This window comes from Aethalodelphis obliquidens, unplaced genomic scaffold, assembly GCF_003676395.1.
Source record: "Aethalodelphis obliquidens isolate GAN/ISIS:26980383/991018 unplaced genomic scaffold, ASM367639v1 scaffold9, whole genome shotgun sequence".
NCBI classification, from domain to species: Eukaryota; Metazoa; Chordata; class Mammalia; order Artiodactyla; family Delphinidae; genus Aethalodelphis; species Aethalodelphis obliquidens.
In genome coordinates this window covers 34,877,279-34,899,308 of record NW_020837953.1, presented here as the reverse complement: position 1 = coordinate 34,899,308, position 22,030 = coordinate 34,877,279, and the positions used below count along the sequence as shown (strand labels likewise).

General features: G+C 50.0%; 1 protein-coding gene and 1 long non-coding RNA gene across 3 annotated transcripts; both read right to left on the bottom strand.

Annotated features, from left to right (window-relative positions):
* Positions 1-1,809: 1,809 nt before the first annotated feature.
* HTR1D (5-hydroxytryptamine receptor 1D) lies at positions 1,810-3,633 on the bottom strand. Its single transcript, XM_027109799.1, has one exon. It carries the CDS (start codon positions 3,078-3,080, stop codon positions 1,947-1,949), a length of 1,134 nt encoding a protein of 377 aa, XP_026965600.1. The 5' UTR covers positions 3,081-3,633; the 3' UTR covers positions 1,810-1,946.
* Positions 3,634-3,760: 127 nt separating this feature from the next.
* Positions 3,761-20,515, bottom strand: LOC113622073 (uncharacterized). Of its 2 annotated transcripts, XR_003433400.1 has the most exons (5): positions 20,314-20,515; positions 14,668-14,751; positions 9,910-10,058; positions 4,188-4,345; positions 3,761-4,101 (listed from the first exon to the last, which is right to left on the bottom strand). It is a non-coding gene; the product is annotated as an uncharacterized LOC113622073 (long non-coding RNA). The 2 variants fall into 2 exon arrangements; XR_003433399.1 differs by lacking the exon at positions 9,910-10,058 and having other exon boundaries at positions 20,314-20,499.
* Between the last annotated feature and the right edge of the window lie 1,515 nt (positions 20,516-22,030).

Here is a 22,030-nt window from a genome sequence, read left to right as displayed (position 1 = left end):
AAGGAAAGTAGGGAAGGGCACGCGGGGAGCAGAGGAGAGCAGTGACCATGCTGAGACGTGTCTCTGGGCTCAGGGAGGGCCTCCACGGGGTGAGCAAGTCACTAACACAGTGGTTTTAGAAATTTGGGAACAATCTAGTGCCTAAAAATCACCTAGTGCAAGAAGTGGAGAGAGGTTTATTTAAAACAGATTCCTGGGTTTCACTGCCAGAGATTCTGACTTAGTGGGTCTGAGTTAGGGACCAGAAATTCAATGTTGACGGAGTCTCCCTGGGAGATTGTGATGCAGATGGTCCAGGGACCACACTGTGAGATGTCCAGCAGAAACTTCAAGGTCAGCACAAGACTCCTCTGGGTGCTCCCCTACCCTTATCTTGGCATCCCTCCTTTCTCCTCCCTTTCTGATATTCCATATTCCCGACTCTCCTTCTCCCTGTGCCCAGAGACCCCATGGAGCATTACAGGCCTCCCAGTCTCTGTTCCTGCTCTTTTCTCCACCTGGCGTGACCCTCCCTACCTTCCTTTGCTCTGCCCCATCTCCCCCATGAGGCTTCATCACACCTCCCCTTCCTTAGTCTCCCATCCCCAAAAGGCTCATCTTTCGGGAGTCTGCTGATGTGTCACCTCTTTATGAAATCTTCCCTAACCATAGGCAAGTTTCTTTATTGCAAAATGAGGATGAAAAGCAAACCAGAAATTTATGTAAGGAGCATTGCAGGCACTCAATACATAGCAGCTGCTGTTTTTATATGGCTTGACCTTGGGCAGGAGCTCTTAGGCCAAGCACTGTATTAAAATATACAATAATATACCCATTATTTTCCTCATTTTACATTTGAGGGAAGTGAGGCAAAGAGGGATTAAGAAACCTGTCCAAGGTCACCCAGCTAGAAATTGGTAGTACTTGGATTTGAACTGAGGCATTAGGTCCTCAGCTGTAATCATCATGTTACACTGACTTCCATTGTTATGAGGCTCCAATGAAATAATAACTACCAGGACTCTGGCACAGGGCCTGGCATGTGGTAGGTGCTCAATAAATGCTAGAGACTGAATTTAATTGAAAGGTTTCTATGTCCAGGGAGAGGGGGAAAAATTACCCCTTTGAGGCTTTGCTGATCATGATGTTTCATGCTTTTTATTTGACAATACTCAACAGCTTAAGATCTCTAAAGAGAATGGGATATAGGAACAAAATTCAGAATGGTATTCCAAGCTTGGTAGGTGCAAATCCTGTCAATCTACTTCAATGGGGGTAACTGTGGGTTTTAACTTCAGAACATTAAGATGGTGCAGGGAAACTGGGGAAGGATAGGCACAGGGTAGTTACCTGGTTCCAGCCATCCCACTCCCCTGCCCCTGGCTTCTGAATCTCTCTCTGTCACTCTGTATCACTGGCACCTCCAATGCTGAATCTCTCCCCATGAACAACTAAGGAAGATTCAATCTAAGAAGGACTCAGCGGAAGAAATATTGATACTTGAGTGTTAATTTCCAATTAAGGTGCCATATGGAATGGAAACCCATCCACCTGACTCCAAATTCTCTTTCAACTCAGGTCATTAATCTCATCTACCCTCTTTTAAGCTCCATACAAAACTTACGTAGACCAGAAAGCCTCCCGCTTTGAGCCTGGGGTCTTCCTACAGAGTCAGGCAGCTTTCTGCCTGAATTGCATCAATGGGGAAACCTGTGGTCACATTCTTCCCAACATGGATGAACTGTGAAAATATACTAAGTGAGGTCTTGTTCCATTTTACACAGCTGCCCAGCTTTGGGTGGCTCAGAGGTCAAGAAAACAGCAGCAAAAAAGAATGCTGAACAATTCTATTGATTGAACCAAAACCCAAGATATCAGGACTAACCCAACTCTCAGGAAAAATAAAAAAGACAATTCCAGTTGGGTTACAGGACATAAAAGATAACAAGAGTTGCCACCAAACAAGACTAAGAGGCTTTCCCGAAATGGACGACTTTCTGAAATGCTTGCCGAAAGTCTTTGTTAAACACAGTATAGATTATTGGATTGATGAGGGAGTTTAGATAGCCTAGCCAGGTGAAAAAGTCAGAAAGAGCTGGGTGGATCCAGCAGGAGTCCCGGCAGATGGGGAGGACCAGAGATGCAACAAAGAAGGGCAGCCAGCAGATGATAAAGGCGCCCAGAATGATCCCCAGGGTTTTAGTGGCTTTCCTCTCTCGGGCAGCAGAAATCCTCTGGAGCTCCAGGACACTATCCGCAAGCTTGATCTTCACATGGTTAAAAAAGAGAGGGGAGCCGGCGGAATGAGAGTGCCCCTCGTGAAGGCTGGGTTTGAGCGAGCAGAGCGAGGACCCCGCAGAGCCTGTGATGAGACGGGCTGTGGTAAAGCACTTCCCGTAGAGGGATGGCGGATTCAGGATGCGGTTCGGGGCGGCCGTGTAGATCCGGCCATAAAGGATGATGAGCAACACAGATGGGAAGTAGAAGGCCCCACAGGTGGAATAGATGGTGTAGGAGATCTGAGAAGTGTTCACCAGGCAGTCCGACATCTCTTCCTGAGCTTTGGCCTGCCGCCAAAAGAGCGGTGGGATGGAGATGCAGATGGAGATGGCCCAGACGATGGCAATCATGGCGACCGCACGGCCCGCTGTCCGGCGTTTACTATACTCCAAAGCATCAGTGATGGCCCAGTACCTGTCCAGAGCAATGACACAGAGATGCAGGATGGAGGCTGTGCAGCACGTGATGTCAGAAGACAGCCAGATGTCACACAGGAGTTGGCCAAAGCTCCAGGTGTGGGTGGTGGTATATGCGATGCTGATGGGCATGACCAAGATGGAAACTAAGAGGTCAGTCACGGCCAGGGAGCCAATGAGATAGTTGGCTGGGGTGTGGAGCTTCCTGGTCAGGAAGATGGTGGTAAGCACAAAGGCGTTGGAAAGGACTGTGGCCAGTGTGATGATGGAAAGGACCACAGCAAGAGAAATCTTGAGGGCTTGGAGGGTCCCTGCATCCCAAGCCCCTGGGGTTTCTGTGGCATTCAGGGATCTGTTGGGAGCTCCCTGCAGAAGGCCTTCCACTGACTGGTTTGGTGGGGACATTGTAGGTGGCTCTCTCTTCCCACAGACTTTCACACATGCAGCTACTTCCTTCACAGTTGTTCTGCTCACAGAATAAGGTCATCCTTCTGTTTCACGCTGGTGGGAGGCAGCCATCAGAACAGACCCCAGTGAAAAGACCTCAAAACCTGACTATTTAAAGAACATTGAGGTGACTACCACCTAGTAGTTAAAGGTCTTTCCTAAACCAGATGAATCCCAAGATGTCTCACTGTTCTGGAACTTTGCCCAGCAACTGGTCAGGCCTAGAGGACACATGCTAGATTTGTTAGACATTTATCAGGATATCAAAACAGTGTAGGCAGTGCTCTGGAATTCTTGCCTTTGGCATTTTGGCTCCTTCCAAAGCTTGAGAGATAAATGTGTTTAATGAGAGCTTCAGAATAATTTCCTCCATCCTATGCTGAGAAGATTCTGGCTTTCAGGTCGCCTCTGGGGAGCTTTTTTTTTTTTTTTTAATTTATTAATTTATTTATTTTGGGCTGTGTTTGGGTCTTCGTTGCTGCACCTGGGCTTTCTCTAGTTGCACGAGAGGGGGCTACTCTTTGTTGCGGTGGGCGGGCTTCTCATCGCTGTGGCTTCTCTTGTTGTGGAGCACGGGCTCTAGAGCACAGCCTCAGTAGTTGTGGCGCACGGGCTTAGTTGCTCCGCTGCATGTGGGATCTTCCCGGACCAGGGATCGAACCCGTGTCTTCTGCATTGGCAGGCAGATTCTTAACCACTGTGCCACCAGGCAAGTCCCCTCTGGGGAGCTTTTAAAACTAGAGACAAAAAGAAGTACCAGCTGATTCAGAGAGGCAGTGCAGTCAACAGCTCACAATTTTCTCAGGTTCGTCTGGACGTGTCATGAGGTACTTAACTTTGGTTCCTGTCCCACTGAACGTCTGGAGCCCAAACAGACAAAACATTCCGGTTACCAAGACTTGAAGAATGCATGAGCTGGGAGAAGGCAAAACAAAGAGATCACTGTGGGTTCATCGAGGAGGGCACGTGTTCAGAAGTTCTGGGGGTTAAGGAAAAAAAAAGTAGAGTTGGGCTCTAGAAGGACAATTTAGACACTTGAGATTAACTCTAAGATTAAAAGGATACTGTTTAGTGTTGGCAGCGGTGCAGCGTAACTGGCACTCTCACAAGTGTGAGGAGAATCCAGGGGAGCGCGACGTGCCCACCCCCCAATCCCCAGAGGGGGCAAAGTGTCACAGCTGCTGGAAGCATCACAGGCTTGTTACAAGGACATGAAACCAGTTCTGTAAATTGTGAATCAGAAATCATCCTATTTATTCAGCAACAATGGAAACTAAACAAAATAACTCTACACACACACACATACACACACAGAGGCCACTTGGAAAGATACCAAATTGTTACAGTTTATTTCTCTACAAATTGGGGAGGGGGGCAGTGAACTTTCTTCTATTCATATGAATTTTCCAAATTTCCTAGAGTGAGCATGCATGACTCAAAACCAAACCAAACCAAACCACCTTTTTGTTAAGCAAAGAAATGAACTGCCAAAATAAAAACCCCAGAGCATTTTTCATGGTGAAAGTTCAAATCCAGAAAATACATTTGGCTTTCCAAATGAAAACTGGAAATTTGGTCACAAAAAAAATCTTAAAGAATCATTTTCTTTTCTCCTCTGTGTCTCGGGACTTGAATCTGGGTTTCAGCATTTAGGACAGAGGCAAGTCCTGGGGTCTGAAGTCCATGGGGCCTGGCAGGCAGCCCCTGGGTATATGGGGTTGGCAAGAAGAATGCCAAGACCCCTTAGCCTCGTCCACAGCCCCCACTGCGTCTCCCCCTGCCTTGCGTGGAATCCTACAACTCCACCAGGAATCCCTATGATTCATTTTATCTCTTCCAGGTCAGCTTAGCAAACAGGTCTTGCCCTAAAAGCATTCACAGCCCAGCAAGGGAAGCAGACATGTAGCTTCAAAGACCCTGAGATGGAGCTGGCAAGACAGAATATATATATATACACATGTACTTTAAAAAAATGTGATCATAATTATTATGTATGAATTTGTTTCATAGTTTGTATGTTTATTTATTTATTATTATTATTTTTTAGGCCACGCTGTGGGGCATGAGGGATCTTAGTTCCCCAACCAGGGATCGAATCCATGACCCTGCATTGGGAGCACGGAATCTTAACCACTGGACCACCAGGGAAGTCCCCTGTTTTTCCTTTTTTAAATAATTTTATTCATTTTTATTTATTTATTTTTGGTTGCATTGGGTCTTCGTTGCTGCACGTGGGCTTTCTCTAGTTGCAGTGAGCGGGGGCTACTCTCCATTGGGGTGCGCGGGCTTCTCATTGCAGTGGCTTCTCTTGTTGTGGAGCAAGGGCTCTAGGCACGCGGGCTTCAGGAGTTGTGGCGCACAGGCTCAGTATTTGTGGTGCGTGGGCTTAGTTGCTCTATGGCAGGTGGGATCTTCCCGGACCAGGGATCGAACCCGTGTCCCCTGCATTGGCGGGCGGATTCTTTTTTTTTTTGCGGTACGCGGTCCTCTCACTGCTGTGGCCTCTCCCGTTGCAGAGCACAGGCTCTGGACGCGCAGGCTCAGCGGCCATGGCTCACGGGCCCAGCCGCTCCGTGGCATGCGGGAGCCTCCCGGACCGGGGCACGAACCCATGTTCCCTGCATCGGCAGGCGGACTCCCAACCACTGCGCCACCAGGGAAGCCCTGGCGCGCGGATTCTTAACCACTGTGCCAGCAGGGAAGTCCGCACAATATCATTCTTAAGGCCTGTGTATTGTTCTACTGGCTGCCTACATTAAGGAGAAGGGTTTCAGTAGTCAAGGTCGGGAGGGATGGCATTCCTGGTGGCTGGAAAGGCAAGAGTAAAGGCCCAGAGGCTGGAGTGCAGAGAGCAGAGGTGGGCAGGGGACAGTGCTCAGGCGGTGGCTGGCACTGGGCATGGGAGGCAGCAGGGCACAGGGGAGGGTTTGGCTTGGACTGGGGCAATCTGGGCTCTAATCCTTATTCTACCCCAGCCTTCCTGTATGACTTTGGGCAAGTCCTTAGGTCTCAGATTTCTTCCCGAAACAGGAGCCACCCCATATGGCACCCAGGGCTGCCGTGGAGCTTTCATTGCTCTGGGCAAGGTCGGCCTTTGAAACCCACTAAAAGGCTGAGAAGTGTCAAGAATCATTATCATCCTACTTCCTTCATTCTGCTTGGCTCAGGGCTTTGTTGGGAAGGTTCAGTCTATGCCTATTGATTGACTGATTTAAAACATTAAGAAGCTAAATGTGCAATGTGGTAGTTTCCCTCCCACTTCCCAAAATCATGCTTCATCTTTAAAAAATATCTGCCTCGAGGAGGGGAAACAGCTTCAGTTTAAGAAAACCCATCTTAAGCCACCTGCTCTAAAACATTCCCAAAGTTTGAGGAATATTATCATACTATCTTTCATGGGGCTCTTGGTATGTTCCAGGCACTGAGTTAGCCCTGGGGCCAACTCCACCTAGGACCCCTAACCTACAAATAAACCAATCAGTGCTCAGAAAGGTGAAGTCACCTGCCCAAGGTCGTCCACGTGCAAGTGGAAAAACCGGGTCCAGGGCCAGCTCTGAAATTTCCACGCTTCTCCACACTGCCTCAGTTCAGGAAGCAAAGCCTTAAGGCATGTTTGCTTCTAGGAGAGAAGCTGGTTTGGGATCTCACGGTGGTAAGTGAAAACAGTGATTCCCTCCTGCCACCCCAGCCCTCTCCTTGCCTCGTGCTCCTCCCCAAAGGCCTATTTCCTCCCACTTCCGTTCACAGGGAAAATGTGAAGTCGGGCTGGACTGCTTGGAATTTTCTTCCCTCCAGACGGTCTGGGTGAGCGAGGTGCCGTCATTTCTCAAGGAAGGCTGGTGTGCTTGCCCCACAAACCCTGGCGGTCACTCCTTGGGTTCCAGGGATTCCAATGACCTCATTCCAGTGAAAGGCGTGGGCTCAGAAAGGCCTGAGAGGCTGGTGGGTGACATCTTGGGAAGAAGGACGGGGTGGATTGCCTCGGGCAGGAATGCTGGGCTGGAGCTCTGCAGGAATTCACACGATTCTGGGGCTATCTCCTGACTGCCATCTTTCTCCAACTGGAACAAATTTGGGGGAATTTCCCACAATCCAGCTACATTTGGAGATACAGACTACAGCTCTAGAGTCAACCACCTCTTTCCCATCACATTTCAAATAATAAGATAAAAAATACAAATTCAAACAACAGTGAGATACTATCTTCATCCAGCAGATAGGTAAAAAATTTTAATCTGATCACGTCATGTCAGTTTGGTAAAGATGTGGCCCAACAGGAATTGTCACCTCCCACTAGCAGAGTATAAATTAGAGGAGCCTTGTTAGCAAACAATTTGGCCTTATGCCGTAAATCTAAAAATGTAATGACTACCTCACAACCCAGTAATTTCACTCCCAGGTATATAAGACAGAGAAACTCTTTGATGTGTTCCCCAGCAGAGAGGAACGAGAATAGTTAAGGTGGTACTGACTGTAACAGCAAACAACTGGAAACCACCCAATCGTCCATCAGCAGCAGAATGGCAGAATGTGGCATATTCCTATGACGGGTGCTACAGAGAAGCAATACTGAGTAAACCAAAGCACACGCATCAAAATGGATGATTCTCACAAACATAACAGTGCCAACGTCAAAAACATGCCAGAAGAAACAAACTGTTTAAGGATATTAACATATGTGGCAAAGCCATAAGGAAAAGCAAGGAAATGTTAAATATAAAATTCAGGGGAAGGGCTTCCCTGGTGGCACAGTGGTTGAGAGTCCGCTGCCGATGCAGGGGACGCGGGTTCGTGCCCCGGTCCAGGAAGATCCCACATGCCGCGGAGCGGCTGGGCCCGTGAGCCATGGCCGCTGAGCCTGCGCGTCCGGAGCCTGTGCTCCGCAACGGGAGAGGCCGCAACAGTGAGAGGCCCACGTACGGCAAAAAAAAAAAAAAAAAAATTCAGGGGAATTTCTTGGTGGTCCAGTGGTTAAGACTCAGGTCTTTCGCTGCAGGGGGCCCAAGTTTGATCCCTGGTTGGGGAACTAAGATCCCGCAAGCCGCGTGGTGCGGCCAAAAATAAGTAAATAAATAAAAAATAAAGGGACTTCCCTGGCGGCACAGTGGTTAAGAATCTGACTGCCAATGCAAGGGACAAATGTTTAATCCCTGGTCCGGGAAGATCTCACATGCCGCGGAGTAACTAAGCCCGTGTGCCACAACTACTGAGCCTGTGCGCTGCAACCACTGAAGCCCGCATGCCTAGAGTCCGTGCTCTGCAACAAGAAAAGCCACCGCGATGAGAAGCCTGCGCACTGCAACAAAGAGTAGCCCCCACTTGCTGCAACTAGAGAAAGCCTCTGTGCAGCAAAGAAGACCCAACGAAGCCAAAAAATAAATAAAATAATTAAAAATAATAATAATAAAATAAAATTCAGGATAGTGGTTACCACTAGAGGGGAAAAGAAGAGGGGATGTAATCATCGTGGAAGGGTTTTAAAGGTATCAGTGATGTTCTGGTTTTTAAGGTGGAGGTGAGTACATGGAGGTTTATTGTTAGTCTTTAATCTGTAAGTATGTTTTATATATATATTTATATACACTCTTTTGTAGGGAAGGATATATCTGTAATTCTTCTTAATTTTGTACATTATAAAAAAAGAGAACCCCACTACCAGCACTGATACATTGATTCTGATACATTAATACCTATCCATACATCCTGGTTCCAAAGATCTGGGTTCTGATCCCATCTCTGCCACTGACCAGCAGGGTAATCATGGGCAAGACATGATTTCTCTTTGACCCTCAGTTTCTTCATTGGTAAAATGGGAACATTAGCATGGCTGTGCTGCCCCAAAGGGGTGTTTAGTAGTTCCAGTAAGATCATGTATGTGATGTGCTGTAACTGTAGCATCCTGAACAAATGTAACCATGGTAACAGAGCTGGAGGGAGTGGCTAAAAGCATACATTTTAGGTCAGGCAGGCTCAGACCCCAATCCCCGTTTCTCCTCTTCCTCACTGTGGCCATTGGGTAAGTCACTCAGTGATGGAGGTGATACTTCATACCTCACCGGAGTTCGGGGAGAACTGGTAAGAACATGGACCCAAATGCCCAACATAGTAAATGATGACTTCTCTGGTTTCTCTAGGACGTATCCAACCATGTTCAGGTCTCCAGGCAACAAGGTCTCTTCCCTCACTAGAAACAAGGCATCACTGTCCGTTTTAGTGAGTGATGTCTGTCATTGTCAGAACTACCAGCCATACCAGGGAGCTTCTCCCCTGCCCACCACACTTCTGAGAGCCCTCACAGCAGCAGCAAGGACCCTCCTCAGCCTCTCCAGAGCCCAGCAGCATCTTCCCTGGAATCCAGATCACACAGATTCTAGCCATACCATGCATCCTCCAGCTCCAGCATCTCTGCAGAGGGATGGAGGAGAAAAAGCAGGCAGACAGACCTGGGTCCCAATCCCTACTTGGTCCACAGACCACCTCTGACCACAGCTGACTGGACCAGGGTGGACATGTGAGTCAAAACAAGCCAGCAGATTCTCTCTGGGGAATTTAGATTGGAGGTTGTAAGCAGCTGGGTGGATAGATGATGGAGGGGAAGCAACTTGAAAGCTAAGGATGCTGGGGCGAGAGTCAGGTCACAGCCATGACCAAAGCCAGGGCAAGTGGTGGCGGGGAGCAGAAAAGCCGTAAGTAAACAAACCAAAAACACAAGGCAAAACAAAAACAGGTCTGCAGAGAGAGGCGGGAGAACGGAGCAGAGAAAGGAGCAGAGAGAGAGGGGAACCACCTGCCCTAGGAGAGGAGGAAGGAGCCTTCCAAGCCCAGTGATACTCCTTATCCTTATATGTCCATGAGCAGCCCCTAGACCCAGGAAACTTCATTTGTAGCAACTTGCACTTTTCCTAGTTGAGTCAGTTCAAATGGACACACCAGGCCCTGAGAAAGAAATCAGACAGAGGATTTTCAGTTCCTTCCCACCAAACAATCCTTACTGTGGGATGGAGGCAAGTCATTTCACCTCCTGCGCTTTTCTTCCCATCTGTAAATGGGGTCCCAGCACCTTTTTCCCAGAACTGCTATGTGGATTCCAGGAAGGCACAGTGGCTGCCATACCACAGGTGCCCTTTTTATCACTCTTAACTAAGGCTTCCTCCAGACTGCAGGAAGATCAGTCACCTCCCCTTTCGGAAGGATCTTTAACTAAGCGAGTCGTAAAACCTTGCCAGAAACAAACAGGATGTATGGGCTTAATGTATTCTCAGAAGCCAGTCCCATCCTTTTGGAGGAAGGAAAAAAAAAACAAGGCTGTGATAGATTTTGTTTGTTTGTTTTTTTGCGGTACGCGGGCCTCTCACTGTTGTGGCCTCTCCCGTTGTGGAGCACAGGCTCCAGACGAGCAGGCAGGCCCAACAGCCACGGCTCACGGGCCCAGCCGCTCCGCGGCATGTGGGATCTTCCCGGACCGGGGCACGAACCCGTGTCCCCTGCATCAGCAGGCGGACTCTCAACCACTGCGCCACCAGGGAAGCCCTGTGATAAAGATTTGTTGCAGTAGAATCAATCCCCCACAGAGGAATTCATGCCTGTTCTTTCTCTGGAAGCTGTGTGGTACGGATGAGTGCACCCTGGACGGGCAAATCCTCCACAAATCTGAGAATGATTTCCACAAAGTACATCCACAGCTGTTATTTCATCTCATTCTCTCTATCTCATGGGACCTCCCACAGTCTGAGTCTTCTCTGTAAAATCAGGGTATCAAGTCTATCTCCCGGGGGTGTCATGCGAGTGAAATAAAGAGAGGAAGACTGAGAAGTTTTAATGTGTGTTTCTATCAATCAATCAGTCTCTCTATCTGTAAATGAATGCAAGTTTTGAAATTTAATCAATTTCTTGAGCAAGTCAACCTTTCACCTCAGTTTCTCCAATTATAAAATCTGGAAAATGTCAAAAAATAAAAAGTAGCCAAGGGACTTCCCTGGCAGTCCAGTGGTTGGGACTCCATGCTTCCAGTGCAGGGGGCACGGGTTCGATCTCTGGTCAGGGAACTAGGATCCCACATGCCTCATGGCTAAAAAAAAACAAACAAACAAGTAGCCAAACCTCTGACCCAGAACTTCTACTCCCAGTTATATACCCAGTAAAAACATGTACAGCTGTTCACCAAAAGGCATGTGCAAGAATTGTTCATAACAGGAACTTCCCTGGTGGTGCAGTGGTTAAGAATCCGCCTGCCAATGCAGGGGACACGGGTTCGATCCCTGGTCTAGGAAGATCCCACGTGCCGCGGAGCAACTGAGCCTGTGCACCACAACTACTGAGCCTGTGCGCCACAACTACTGAAGCCCACACGCCTAGAGCCTGTGCTCCACAACCAGAGAAGCCACCGAAATGAGAAGCCCGCGCACCGCAGGGAAGAGTAGCCCCCTCTTGCTGCAGCTACAGAAAGCCCGCGTGCAGCAACGAAGACCCAACACAGCCAAAAAGTAAAAATAAATAAATAATAATTAATTTTAAAAAATGATATAATCCAATCTAATCAGCTGAGATTGCTAAGGCCTAGAGAGGTGGGTGTCTTGCCCAAGATCACAAAGTTCCACCTTTCTCCTAGCTCAGCTCAATGCTTCCACTACCCCATGCTGCCTCCATCTTACCCTGTCAAGACGAGGTGTATATTTCCTTGCTCCTGGATTCTGGGCTCAGCATGGACTTGCTATGGCCAACAGAGTGAGGCAGAGGTGACAGTGAACCGATTCCAAATCTAGTCAAGATGCTGTGCATGTTTCCCCTTGCACTCTGCCATCTCCGTGAGAAGAACGTGTGTGGGCTAGCCACCGGTCCCAAGAGGAGGAGACAAACATGTGGAGCAGAGCTGCTCACACTAAAGGCCCCAGCAGATCCCCACAGAGAACAGAGCTCCTCAGCTGATGGGTAGATGCATGTGTGAGCCCAGCTAAAATAGCAGAAATGCCCAGCCCATTTCAGATTAAGTCAGTCAATCTCCAGATGCATGAGTTGTAGTAATAAATGTTATTGTTTTAATCCACTGAGTTTGAGGGTGGCTTGTTACACAGCCATAGCTGACTGATACAGTCCCCTCTTTCACTGAATTACTAAACTCTATCAGTTGCACTGCCGAAAGCTAACTCTGCCTTGGCTCTTTTCCTTTTTCTTTATCCCTGTTGCCACTGTCTTGTTTCAGGCCAAAATTTCTCGGCTTAAATGGTCTCCCTGCCTCAACTCCTTTCCATTCTGTTACCACATCACACCCGGAATCCTCCTTTTAGCTAAAAGTCTGACCATGTCACTCCCTTAAAACCCTACAGTGGCTCCCACTGCACCTGGGATTAAGTCTCAGCTCCATGGCTTGGTTTAAGAGACCCTTCATGAACTGGTCTTTAATTACATTTCCAGCATCACCTCTGAACCTAGCTGGCTGTGACCTTCACACTGTAGCAGCACAGATCTGCTTGTTTTTCTGCCAGCATCCTGCTGCCATACCCATGTCCCAGTGCTGTTTCCTGCTCTACACCTTTGTCTCTGTCTGGAAATTAAGTCACCCTTCAGGACTAAGCTCTGGCATCTCCCCATGAAGCCTTATCTAAGCTTTCCCCAGGACAGCTTCCTCAGGGTTAGATACCCCTCTTCTGGATGCCCACAGCCACACAGCACTGTCTCCATCACTGGACATTGAGTGCAGGGACCATATCTTATTTAGCTCCTATAGCCCTGACAGCTGGCCCAGAGCAAGAGGTCAATAAGTGTTTATAAAAGGCTCCATGAACTGGTGAGGAATGGGCCCCGAGAAATGGACTGAGAGATGGGAGCCCTGGGCTTTAGCTTGGTTCTGCTACTAATTCTCTGTGACCTTACAAAAGACAGTTCCTCGTCTGGGCCTCAGTTTCTCTATCTTGAAAATGAGAGGGTTGGACCAGATCAGAGAGTCTCTTGCTGTGCATCAGAATCACCTGGGGGAACTTTAAAAAAATACAAATGCTGTTAAACAAACAAACAAACAAACAGATGTCCAGGCTTCAACCCCTGAGGGGTAGAGCCCAGACACTGTAATTGTTCAAAGCTCCCCACATGTTTCTAGGGTGTAGCCAGGTTTGGAAGCCACTGGTCTGGATGATCTCTGGTTATCTTCATCACCGGCAAGCTTGTTATCTTTAAAAAGTCAAAGACAGGTAAAGCTTGTTTCCAAAGCCTTTGTAACAGTTAGGGAAACATGAAACTCCAACCCCTTCCTACTTTCAGCCTTGCGCTCGGTCAATTACCAGCCTTCAACAGGGAAGGGACCACCTTGAATGACTAAATGCATTGTACAAAGGCTCTCACTGAATTCTCCCATGCTTGTGAGAAAGAGGGCAAAGAAGTTTTAAACTCTCACCATCTGCCCCTAAGACTACTCCTTGGGGCAGAGTTGTTTTCCCCACTTTACAGATGAAGAAACTGAGATCCACAGAGGTGAAATGACTAGCCCCAGGCCACATAGGCAATACGTGGCACAGCTGGGATTCAGAGCCAGCGCTGAGAAACTCTAGAATAGTCACTATTGGCCACATGCGGGCATTGAGAGCTTGAAATGTGGCCACTGAGATGTGCTGCTTTAAGTGTAAAACAGCCTGGGTTTCAAAGACTTAGTTCAAACAAGAATGTAAAATATCTCATTAATAATTTTTATATCAGTTACATGATAATACCTTGGATATATTGAGTAAGTAAAATATATAATTGAAATTAATTTCACTTTTTTAAAACGTGGCTACCTCTAAATTTTCTAGATCTAAAATTACATTTGTGGCCTGAATTGTATTCCTATTGGATAGCACCGCTCTAGAACCGGTCTTTACAACAGGGGTGATATCGCCCCCTAGGGGTCATTTTGGGACTCTGTTTTCATGAAACAGTGCAATCCCACGAAGGGGTTGGGACAGTACCCGGTGCTGTGTGGGCAAGGGCTGGAATAGCAGTAGTAGTAAATTAATGACCAACATTATTAAGAGCTTACTATGTGCCAGGCAGGTTTTTTTTTTTTTTTTTAATATTTATTTATTTATTTGTCTGTGCCGGGTATTAGTTGCAGTGTATGGGATCTTTTTAGTTGTGGCATGCGAGCTCTTAGTTGTGGCATGCAGGATCTAGTTCCCTGATCAGGGATCTAACCTGGGCCCCCTGCATTGGGAGCACGGAGTCTTAACCACTGGACCACCAGGGAAGTCCCAGGCATTGTTCTAAGCACTTCCCCTATGTCAACTCATTTAAGTCCGACCACAACCCTCTGAAGTTGGTGCTATTATAGTAATTTCCCAGGGAAGGGATCTGAAGCTCAGAGAATTGGCTTGCCTAAGGCCCCAAAGCTAGGGCACTAGAGATCTAGAATTGGAAACTGGCTTGCTCAATTCCAAGCTCCATCACTCATAAAAGGTGCCGAGTCAAGTCAGTTCTACTCCCTTATGCATTCACAAATATTTAACCATATGTGCTGGCTCACATTCAAAAAATCTCTGCTGGGTCCCTGTTATGAGCTGGGCTCCATCACTCTCACCTGAATGGGGTCTCTCTCTGCCAGGTCCAGTGATGGGAGGGTGCACAGACACCTTCAGCCCGCACTCAGCACGCAATCTTCTGCCTGTTTTTCCAGCATGGCCCAAAGAGAAAGGTGGGAAGGTGGTTAAGAATGTGCACATGCATTACCGAAGATCTTATTTAAAATGCAGACTCTGGGCTTTCCTCGGTGGCACAGTGGTTAAGAATCCGCCTGCAGGGGACATGGGTTTAAGCCCTGGCCCAGGAAGATCCCACATGCCGCGGAGCAACTAAGCCCGTGTGCCACAACTACTGAGCCTGCGCTCTGGAGCCCGCGATCCACAACTACTGAAGCCCGCGTGCCACAACTACTGAAGCCCGAGCGCCTAGAGCCCGTGCTCCACAACAAGAGAAGCTACTGCAATGAGAAACCCGCGCACTGCAACAAAGGGTAGCCCCCGCTTGCCGCAACTAGAGAAGGCCAGCGCGCAGCAACAAAGACCCAACGCAGCCAAAAATAAATAAAATAAAATAAAAATAAATAAATGTATAAAATGCAGATTCTGATTCTGGGGGTCTGGAGCAGGACCTGAGAGTCTGCATTTCAGAGAGGCTCCCAGGTGATCTGCTGCTCCACTGACCACATGAGTTGTGTGAGGGGTGATAGTAATGTCAGCCCTGGGATTCAAGAAGGATCTCAGAGTGTCACAGCAGGAAGGACTCTTAGGCATCATCCACTCCAACTCCCTGATGGTGCCAATAGGGAGAGAAAGGGTAAGACACTTGCCCAAGGTCACACCGTGAATTACAGGCAGAGACCAAGTCTTCAGACTCCCATCCATGCTCCTTTCCATCCACTGTCTCCTGTTTGCAGCAGCATCCAGGACAGGAGTATCCAGACGCTCTCATGCCCATTTCACACCATACGCTTTTGGTATTTTCAAATTCTCTCCCCGCCTCCCATCTGAGTTTCCATCCTAGGGGAGCAATCCTGGGAGCAGAGTGGCAGGACAGACCGCACTCTGCAAGAAACTTTAAGGGCTGCACCCCCTGGTCCTGGAGCTCAACCTGCCCCTCCCTGCCAGATGCTACACATCTGGGTCCCCAGAAAGCACTTGAGCCGATGGAGTGAAACTGTTTTCAGGACGGAGGAGAGGCTGTCTTCTCCAGACTGGATGCGCAGGGTACTAACAACAGGAATTCATTTCCTAGAAATTAAACACTGAATTTGTTGGTGTTTACGGGATTCATCACCTGCTTTCCCTGCTGGGAGGCATAATACAGCCGTGATTAGAACATAAGCTTTGGAGTCAGATAGTGCTTTGGAGTTAGGTAGACTGAACTTGTTTCCCAGCTCTGCCATTTATTAGCTCTGCGACCTTGGGCAAGTTACTCAACCTGTCTGAGCCTGTTTCCTCATCCGTTCAATAGCGAATTACTTAAAGCCTTTCACAGGAATTCCCTGGTTGTCCAGTGGTTAGGACTCCGCGCTTCCATTGCAGGAGGCATGGGTTCATCAATCCCTGATTGGGGAAGTAAGATCCCACAAGCTGCGCTGCGCAGCAAAAAAAAAAAAAAAAGGCCTATCACATGTTGCCAAGAGCAACACAGATGTGGACCCTGCTCTTAGGGAGACACCATGGCCCTGGGGAAACCTCCTGGGACCTGGGACCACAGAGGATGACAGTGGTGCATGCAAGGGAACCACGGGAAAGTAGGGGGGACATGTAAGCTGCGGCAGCCCTAAGATCCCCAGGTGAAAGTGGCTTTGAAGCTGAGCACTGGAGGACAAATAGAATTAGCAAGTGAAGAGGACCTGGGGCCAGTGACACCTATTCCACGGGACTACAGCTTGGGAAAACCTTCCCTGCCATGCACCCCAAATCCCTTTTCTTCATTTCCTGTTGCTCACCTGTACAGAGATTGCACAGGCCAGGCCTCTCCTCTCATCCTCCTGTTGACCTGCGCTCAGCAAGAGACCCCACCTCCAGTTTGGCTGAGACCTCCTCCTGTGCTTCTCTCACTCCTCTGAGCCTTTGCACGGGCTATTCCCGCTTCCTGGAATGCCCTTCCTCTTGTCTCCTCCACCCTCTCTGGAGGTTCCTCTGGACCCTAGGGATGGAATTGATCATCCCTCCTCCCTGTCCCACTGGTGTCCTTATTACACATCACACTGGACTGCCCTAGACTGGGCTCACTTGCTGACTGCCTGTCTCCCTGTTGGACTTGAGTTCCGGAAGGGAGGGGGACATGTGTGTCACGAAGCCCAGGGACCTGTGTGGGGTACCCTCTGCCTCATTCACCCATCCAACTCTGATATCACCCTCGGGATCAAATTCAACTGTCTTCTCTTTGCGGAAACGTGTCTACTCCTTCCACCGAAGTGAGGTTGGCCTCTCTCCTCTGTGCCAGCCGGTACCTCATGACACTGTTCATACTGTACAGTTCTCATCATCCTGCATCCAGTGCTTGTGGGTCTCTCTCCCCACAAGATGGCAACTTCCTGGAGCAGAGTCCGCTTTTGTTCACAGCTGTATGTTTGGGGCTCAATACTTATAGTGGTTCTGCAGTGATTTACTCAAAGAATGAATGAAAGAAGCACACTGACAATTTTACCTTTGCTCCCCAACCCCGTGCTTTGTGCCTCTGGCCACAAATGTCCTTTGTTCATCCCTCCTGGATGTCTCATAGGGAACCCAAACTCAGCTGAGCCACTATCTTCCACCCTACCCCAGCTTTGCTTCCTTTGTAGGCATTATCCTGGTCTTACTCACCCATCCCCAACACTTGGAATCCTCCCTCCTTCCTTCTCTCCCCCAGCATTTAAACATTTATTTCCCTTTTAGGAATGAGGAAGCTGAGGCTCAGAAATGTAACGCAATTGGCTCAAGGTCACACAGCAAATAAATGGGCCTTGCTCTGGAGAGCCCGGACTCCCTAGCTACCTAGCCGGACTCTCACTCCCCCCACGGGTTCTGTCTCCTTTCCCCTGACTTCTCTACACACATTTGGGGCATCTGTGTCTTGGTTCAGGCTGTTCCTCTGCCTGGAAGAACAATGTTTCCCATTCCCCTTCCCACATATCTATTATAATCTGCTCTCTGAGGCCCTTCTCAAAGCTGCTTCCTCCAGGAAGCCTTCCTTGGTCAACTGGATGCAAAATCTCCATCCTCTGAACCCTCTCCTGACTCCAGGTTTGTTTGTGCCTCTTATGCCTGTGCCTGGAAGCTCCTTGATGATCTATTTCCTCCCCACTCCAGTGACCAGAGCACAATAGGCTCACAATCAATATAGAGTAACTCTTCATGTAAGGCTCAAATGAGCCGAGGAGAAATAACAGCATTCCCTCTCTTCTGTTTAAAACTATCCAATGGCTCCCATCTCAGAATATAATCCAAAATCCTCACCATGGCCTGCAAGTCCCTACATGATTCACCCACTGCCCCCTCCAGGTACCTCTCTGACCTCATCTTTTACCAGCCCTCTCCTTAAATATCACCTCCTTGGCAAAGCTTTGACCAGACAACATAAAGTATCTCATCCTTTACTATATCACCCTGCTTCAAGCTCATTTTAGCACTTTACCATATCTGATATTTCCTGCCTGTTTGTTTATTGCTTGTTTCCCCTGCCCCTCCCCACCCACGCACCTTCTGTCAGCTCATCACTATAACCCCAGGGCCTAGAACAGTGCCTGGCTGACAACAAACATGCATTTATGAACCATGCGCACAGAGGGGGTAACTAGAGCCAATGGGGTGGATGAGATCACCCAGGGAGAGCATCTTCTACGAGACAGGAGGGCCTGGGAGAGCAGAGCGGTTAATGGCTGTAGAAAGGAGGCTGAATCTGGAAAAACAACAGAGACCAAGAAGAAAAATACGACAGTGTTAAGTCACAGGAGCCAGGAGAAGACAGTGTTTCGAGGGGAAGGAGCGATCAGCAGAGAAAGTCAAAGACTAAACAGTGTTTGCTGAATTCAGCTTCCTGGAGGACACTGATGACCTTGGCATGCCCCTGCCCCTCTGCGGGCCTCGGGTGGAAGCTGTCTGTGCAAAGAGAGGGACCTCTCAGGTCCTGGGAATTCCCAGCTTTGAGAATCTGTATTTCTGCTCACATTCATATCACTCTTGCCAAAAAGAACAATCATCTACCTGTGGTCTAGGAGGGAAGGGATGACCCGGGGTATCCACCCTCATTATTTATCCATCAGGTAACTGACCAACTGAGGAAGCATCTCTGTATTTCTGGGCCTGTCCTAGGCACCATTAGGAGGGGAAGAGGCCCTAGGGCCTGCCAGTCATGTCCAGGTAGCCAGCCCCCTCCCTCCCATGCCATCCTCTAGTTCCTGGCTTCCTGATGCCTCCATGACAAAGGCCACCCACTTCTCCCCACCAGCTGGACAGACCAAAGGCTGTAGAAGGCCCAGCTGCCCAAATGGTTTTGCTGGCTACTGTTGGTTAAGAGTCCCTTGATGTCCTTGTGAGGAAAGCTTAGACCCTGGCCGTGGCTGCGCCACCCAGAAGACAGCAAAGACCCACGAGGTGCAGCCGATTAGAAAACCCTGGAAGCTGACCCCAAGGAAGAGAGTGAGAGGTTGCTCCTACCAACCAGAGCCGTGATGGCCACCAGTGCCAGGTGCTGTGCTGAGCAATGACCCTATCTGATTTGCACAGCAACCCTGTGAGGTGACCATTCTAATCCCTATTTCACATGGGAGGAAACCAAGGCTCAGAAGAGGTTAAGGGCTTTCCCAAGCTCACACAGCTAGTAAACAGCCAAGCCCTGTTTGCTAATGCAGCCAGTCTGACTGAGAGCCCCTGCTCTTAACCCTTGAACCTCACCAGAGCTAGTGAGGCAAGGGGCTTCAGTCTTATATTCTTTTACAAGCAGTTTGACCTTGGGCAAGATTTATTCCCCACTCTCTGCATCTGCAATAAATCAGATTTCTTAGTGCCCTTCCATTTCTGACATTATGTAATTAACTGGGATTTGTACAGAACTCTACAGTTTATAAAAGGGCATTCATAAGGCATCTCATTTTTTTACCACAGATCCTGCAGGGTGGGAGAATTATCCTCTCCATTTGATAGATGTGCAAACTGAGGCTCGAAGAGACGCAGTGACCCGTCCAAGGTCACAAAGCAAGTCAGGGCCGCCGGGCTCCGGGTCTGGAAGCCGAGGCTCCACACTAGACGCTCCTCCAACTCCGCTCCAGAAAGGGGCGACCCTGCGGCGCTCGGACCTGACCGGCAGGGGACGGCGCCCGGCTGCCCTCGGCCGCCAGGGGCCACGTGGGAGCGTCGCAGCCCCCCGCCCGAGGGGCGCCTCCCGCCCAGCCAGATCTCCCAGAACGCGCGCCAGGGATCCCGCAACCGACCCCGGGCGCTGACTCGGTCCACCCTCCATCCTGGGGCTCCTGGGGCTCCGGGCCGCGCCCCCCGACGCTCCCCTCCGGCTGGACAGGTCCTCCGGGACCCCCTTACGGCGAGTGCCCCTCCCGTCCGAAGGCGCCGAGAGACGGGACGCCCGGGCCAGCGGGGCGCCGACGAGGGCGCTGCCTCCCCTCCCAACTCCACCGGGACGGCCGCACTACGAGCAGCCGGGGCCCCGGCGCCACCCCGCCCCGCCCCACACCGGGAGGCACCGGGCTCCGAGCGCTTACCCCCTCCCGGACACGCAGGTGCGGACCGCGGGCTCACCCTCCCGGGTCCTCTTCCTCGCGCAGCGCCTCGACTCCCCGCCGGCGACTGCCTCATCTCCGCCGTGACCCCCAGCCCAGCTCCGGGCGTCGCCCCCACCCCCGCCGCCCCGGGGGCTCTTTCCTGGCCCGCGCCGTCTCGAGCCCCACCTCCCTGCGCCCTGCGGCTCCGGCTCCCCTCTCCCCTTCACGCGCCCGCCGCTCCTCCTCGCTCCCCTCCCCCAGCTCCTCCCCACACCCGCGAGGCTCCCTCCCTACTCTGCCCTCCGCCCGCCAGGAGGGAGGCTCGGCCCCTTCCTGTCCCGGCGGGGCGGCCGGGAGCTCCGAACCCCCGCCTCCGCCGTCGCCGCAGCCCCAGGCCCAGGGGTGGGTAGACGCTGAGGAAGGGAGGTGAGGAAGTCCGCAGCTCGGTGCTCCCCGGTCCCCACCTGCAGGAGAGAGGACGGGCTGTGTCCGGAGTAGGGGGTGGTGAGAGGTGGGCCCTGCCCAGAGACCCTTGCTGAAAGCCTAGCCTCCCCCATCTGTCCCTGTCCCCTGTGCTTAGCCCTAGTTAGGTTTTTTTCCCTTCATTTAACAAATATTGATCTGTGGGTCAGGCATGTTCTAAGCACTGGGGACATAACAGTGAACAAAACGGATGTGGACCCGATGGAGCTTACATGAATGTAGTAAGTAGAACATACGAAGTGTTTATAGAGGTAAATAGGGTGGAGGAAAATGAAGCCGGGAAAGGAGATAGTGAGGTGCAGGCTTTGAACAGGGAGGTCAGGGGAGGCCTTCCCGCGAAAGTGGCATCTGAGCAAAGACGAGAAGTGAGGGAGTGAGCCCTGCAGAAATACGGGGAAACCACGCACCAAGTGAGGGCAGCGAGGCAAGGGCAGTGATTAGCAGGAGTTGAGGTCGGAGGTGGGGGGAGGGGCAGCTGCCTCGCTCATTCGAACAGCGGATTCTGAGCAGGGGACCCAGCCCCCAGGTTACAGCAGGTGATGGGGGTGTGGAGAAGAATCTTCCTGGTTCTAAGAACCAGGGTTGAGAGAAGAGAGAAGACTTGAGCACAAAGAGGAACGACAGACGGAAGAGAAAGGTTGAGGAAGAGGCTCAGGGCTGGGCATGGCCAAGTTTCATGCCCTCAGGGGGAGCGGGCCTTCTGTCCCTTTATGGGCTTTTTGTCTCCTTGTTCTTCATGTATTTCCAAGCCTTGTTATTAGGTGCATCCGCTGCTAGGATTGTTATATCATCTTCATGAACTGACTCTTCTGTCATTATGAAGTGACCCTCTGTCCCTGGCAACAGCTCTTGTCGTGAAGTCTCCTTAACTGGGTGTAGGGAGAGGCCAGAAGCAGCCCCTGCTGCTGGTTTATTTCCAGCCCACACAGCTGTTTGACATCTGGTACACCCCAAACTCAGCAGCTTCTCCAGACTTTCTTTCCAGTGTCTTTCTGTGTCCTTCTGCTCCATGAGTTCTCTACCCACCTGGACCTCCCCTCTTTTCTCCACTCCTCACCCTCCTGGTTTACCATTTGATGACTGGCCTGGAACCTTCATCTCTCTCTCTCAATCTCTCTCTTTTTTGGAAGGCTCTGATCAATGATCATCAATAATGCAAAAGTTCTTTTTGTCTTAGCGCAAATCCCAGGCAAATAAACCACTGGCAAATAGACAGGCGTTATCGGCAGCCACA

What these genes read in the sequence shown, in the direction of transcription:
- HTR1D (XM_027109799.1), bottom strand. Translation starts at nt 3,080, where the DNA reads ATGTCCCCACCAAACCAGTCAGTGGAAGGCCTTCTGCAGGGAGCTCCC.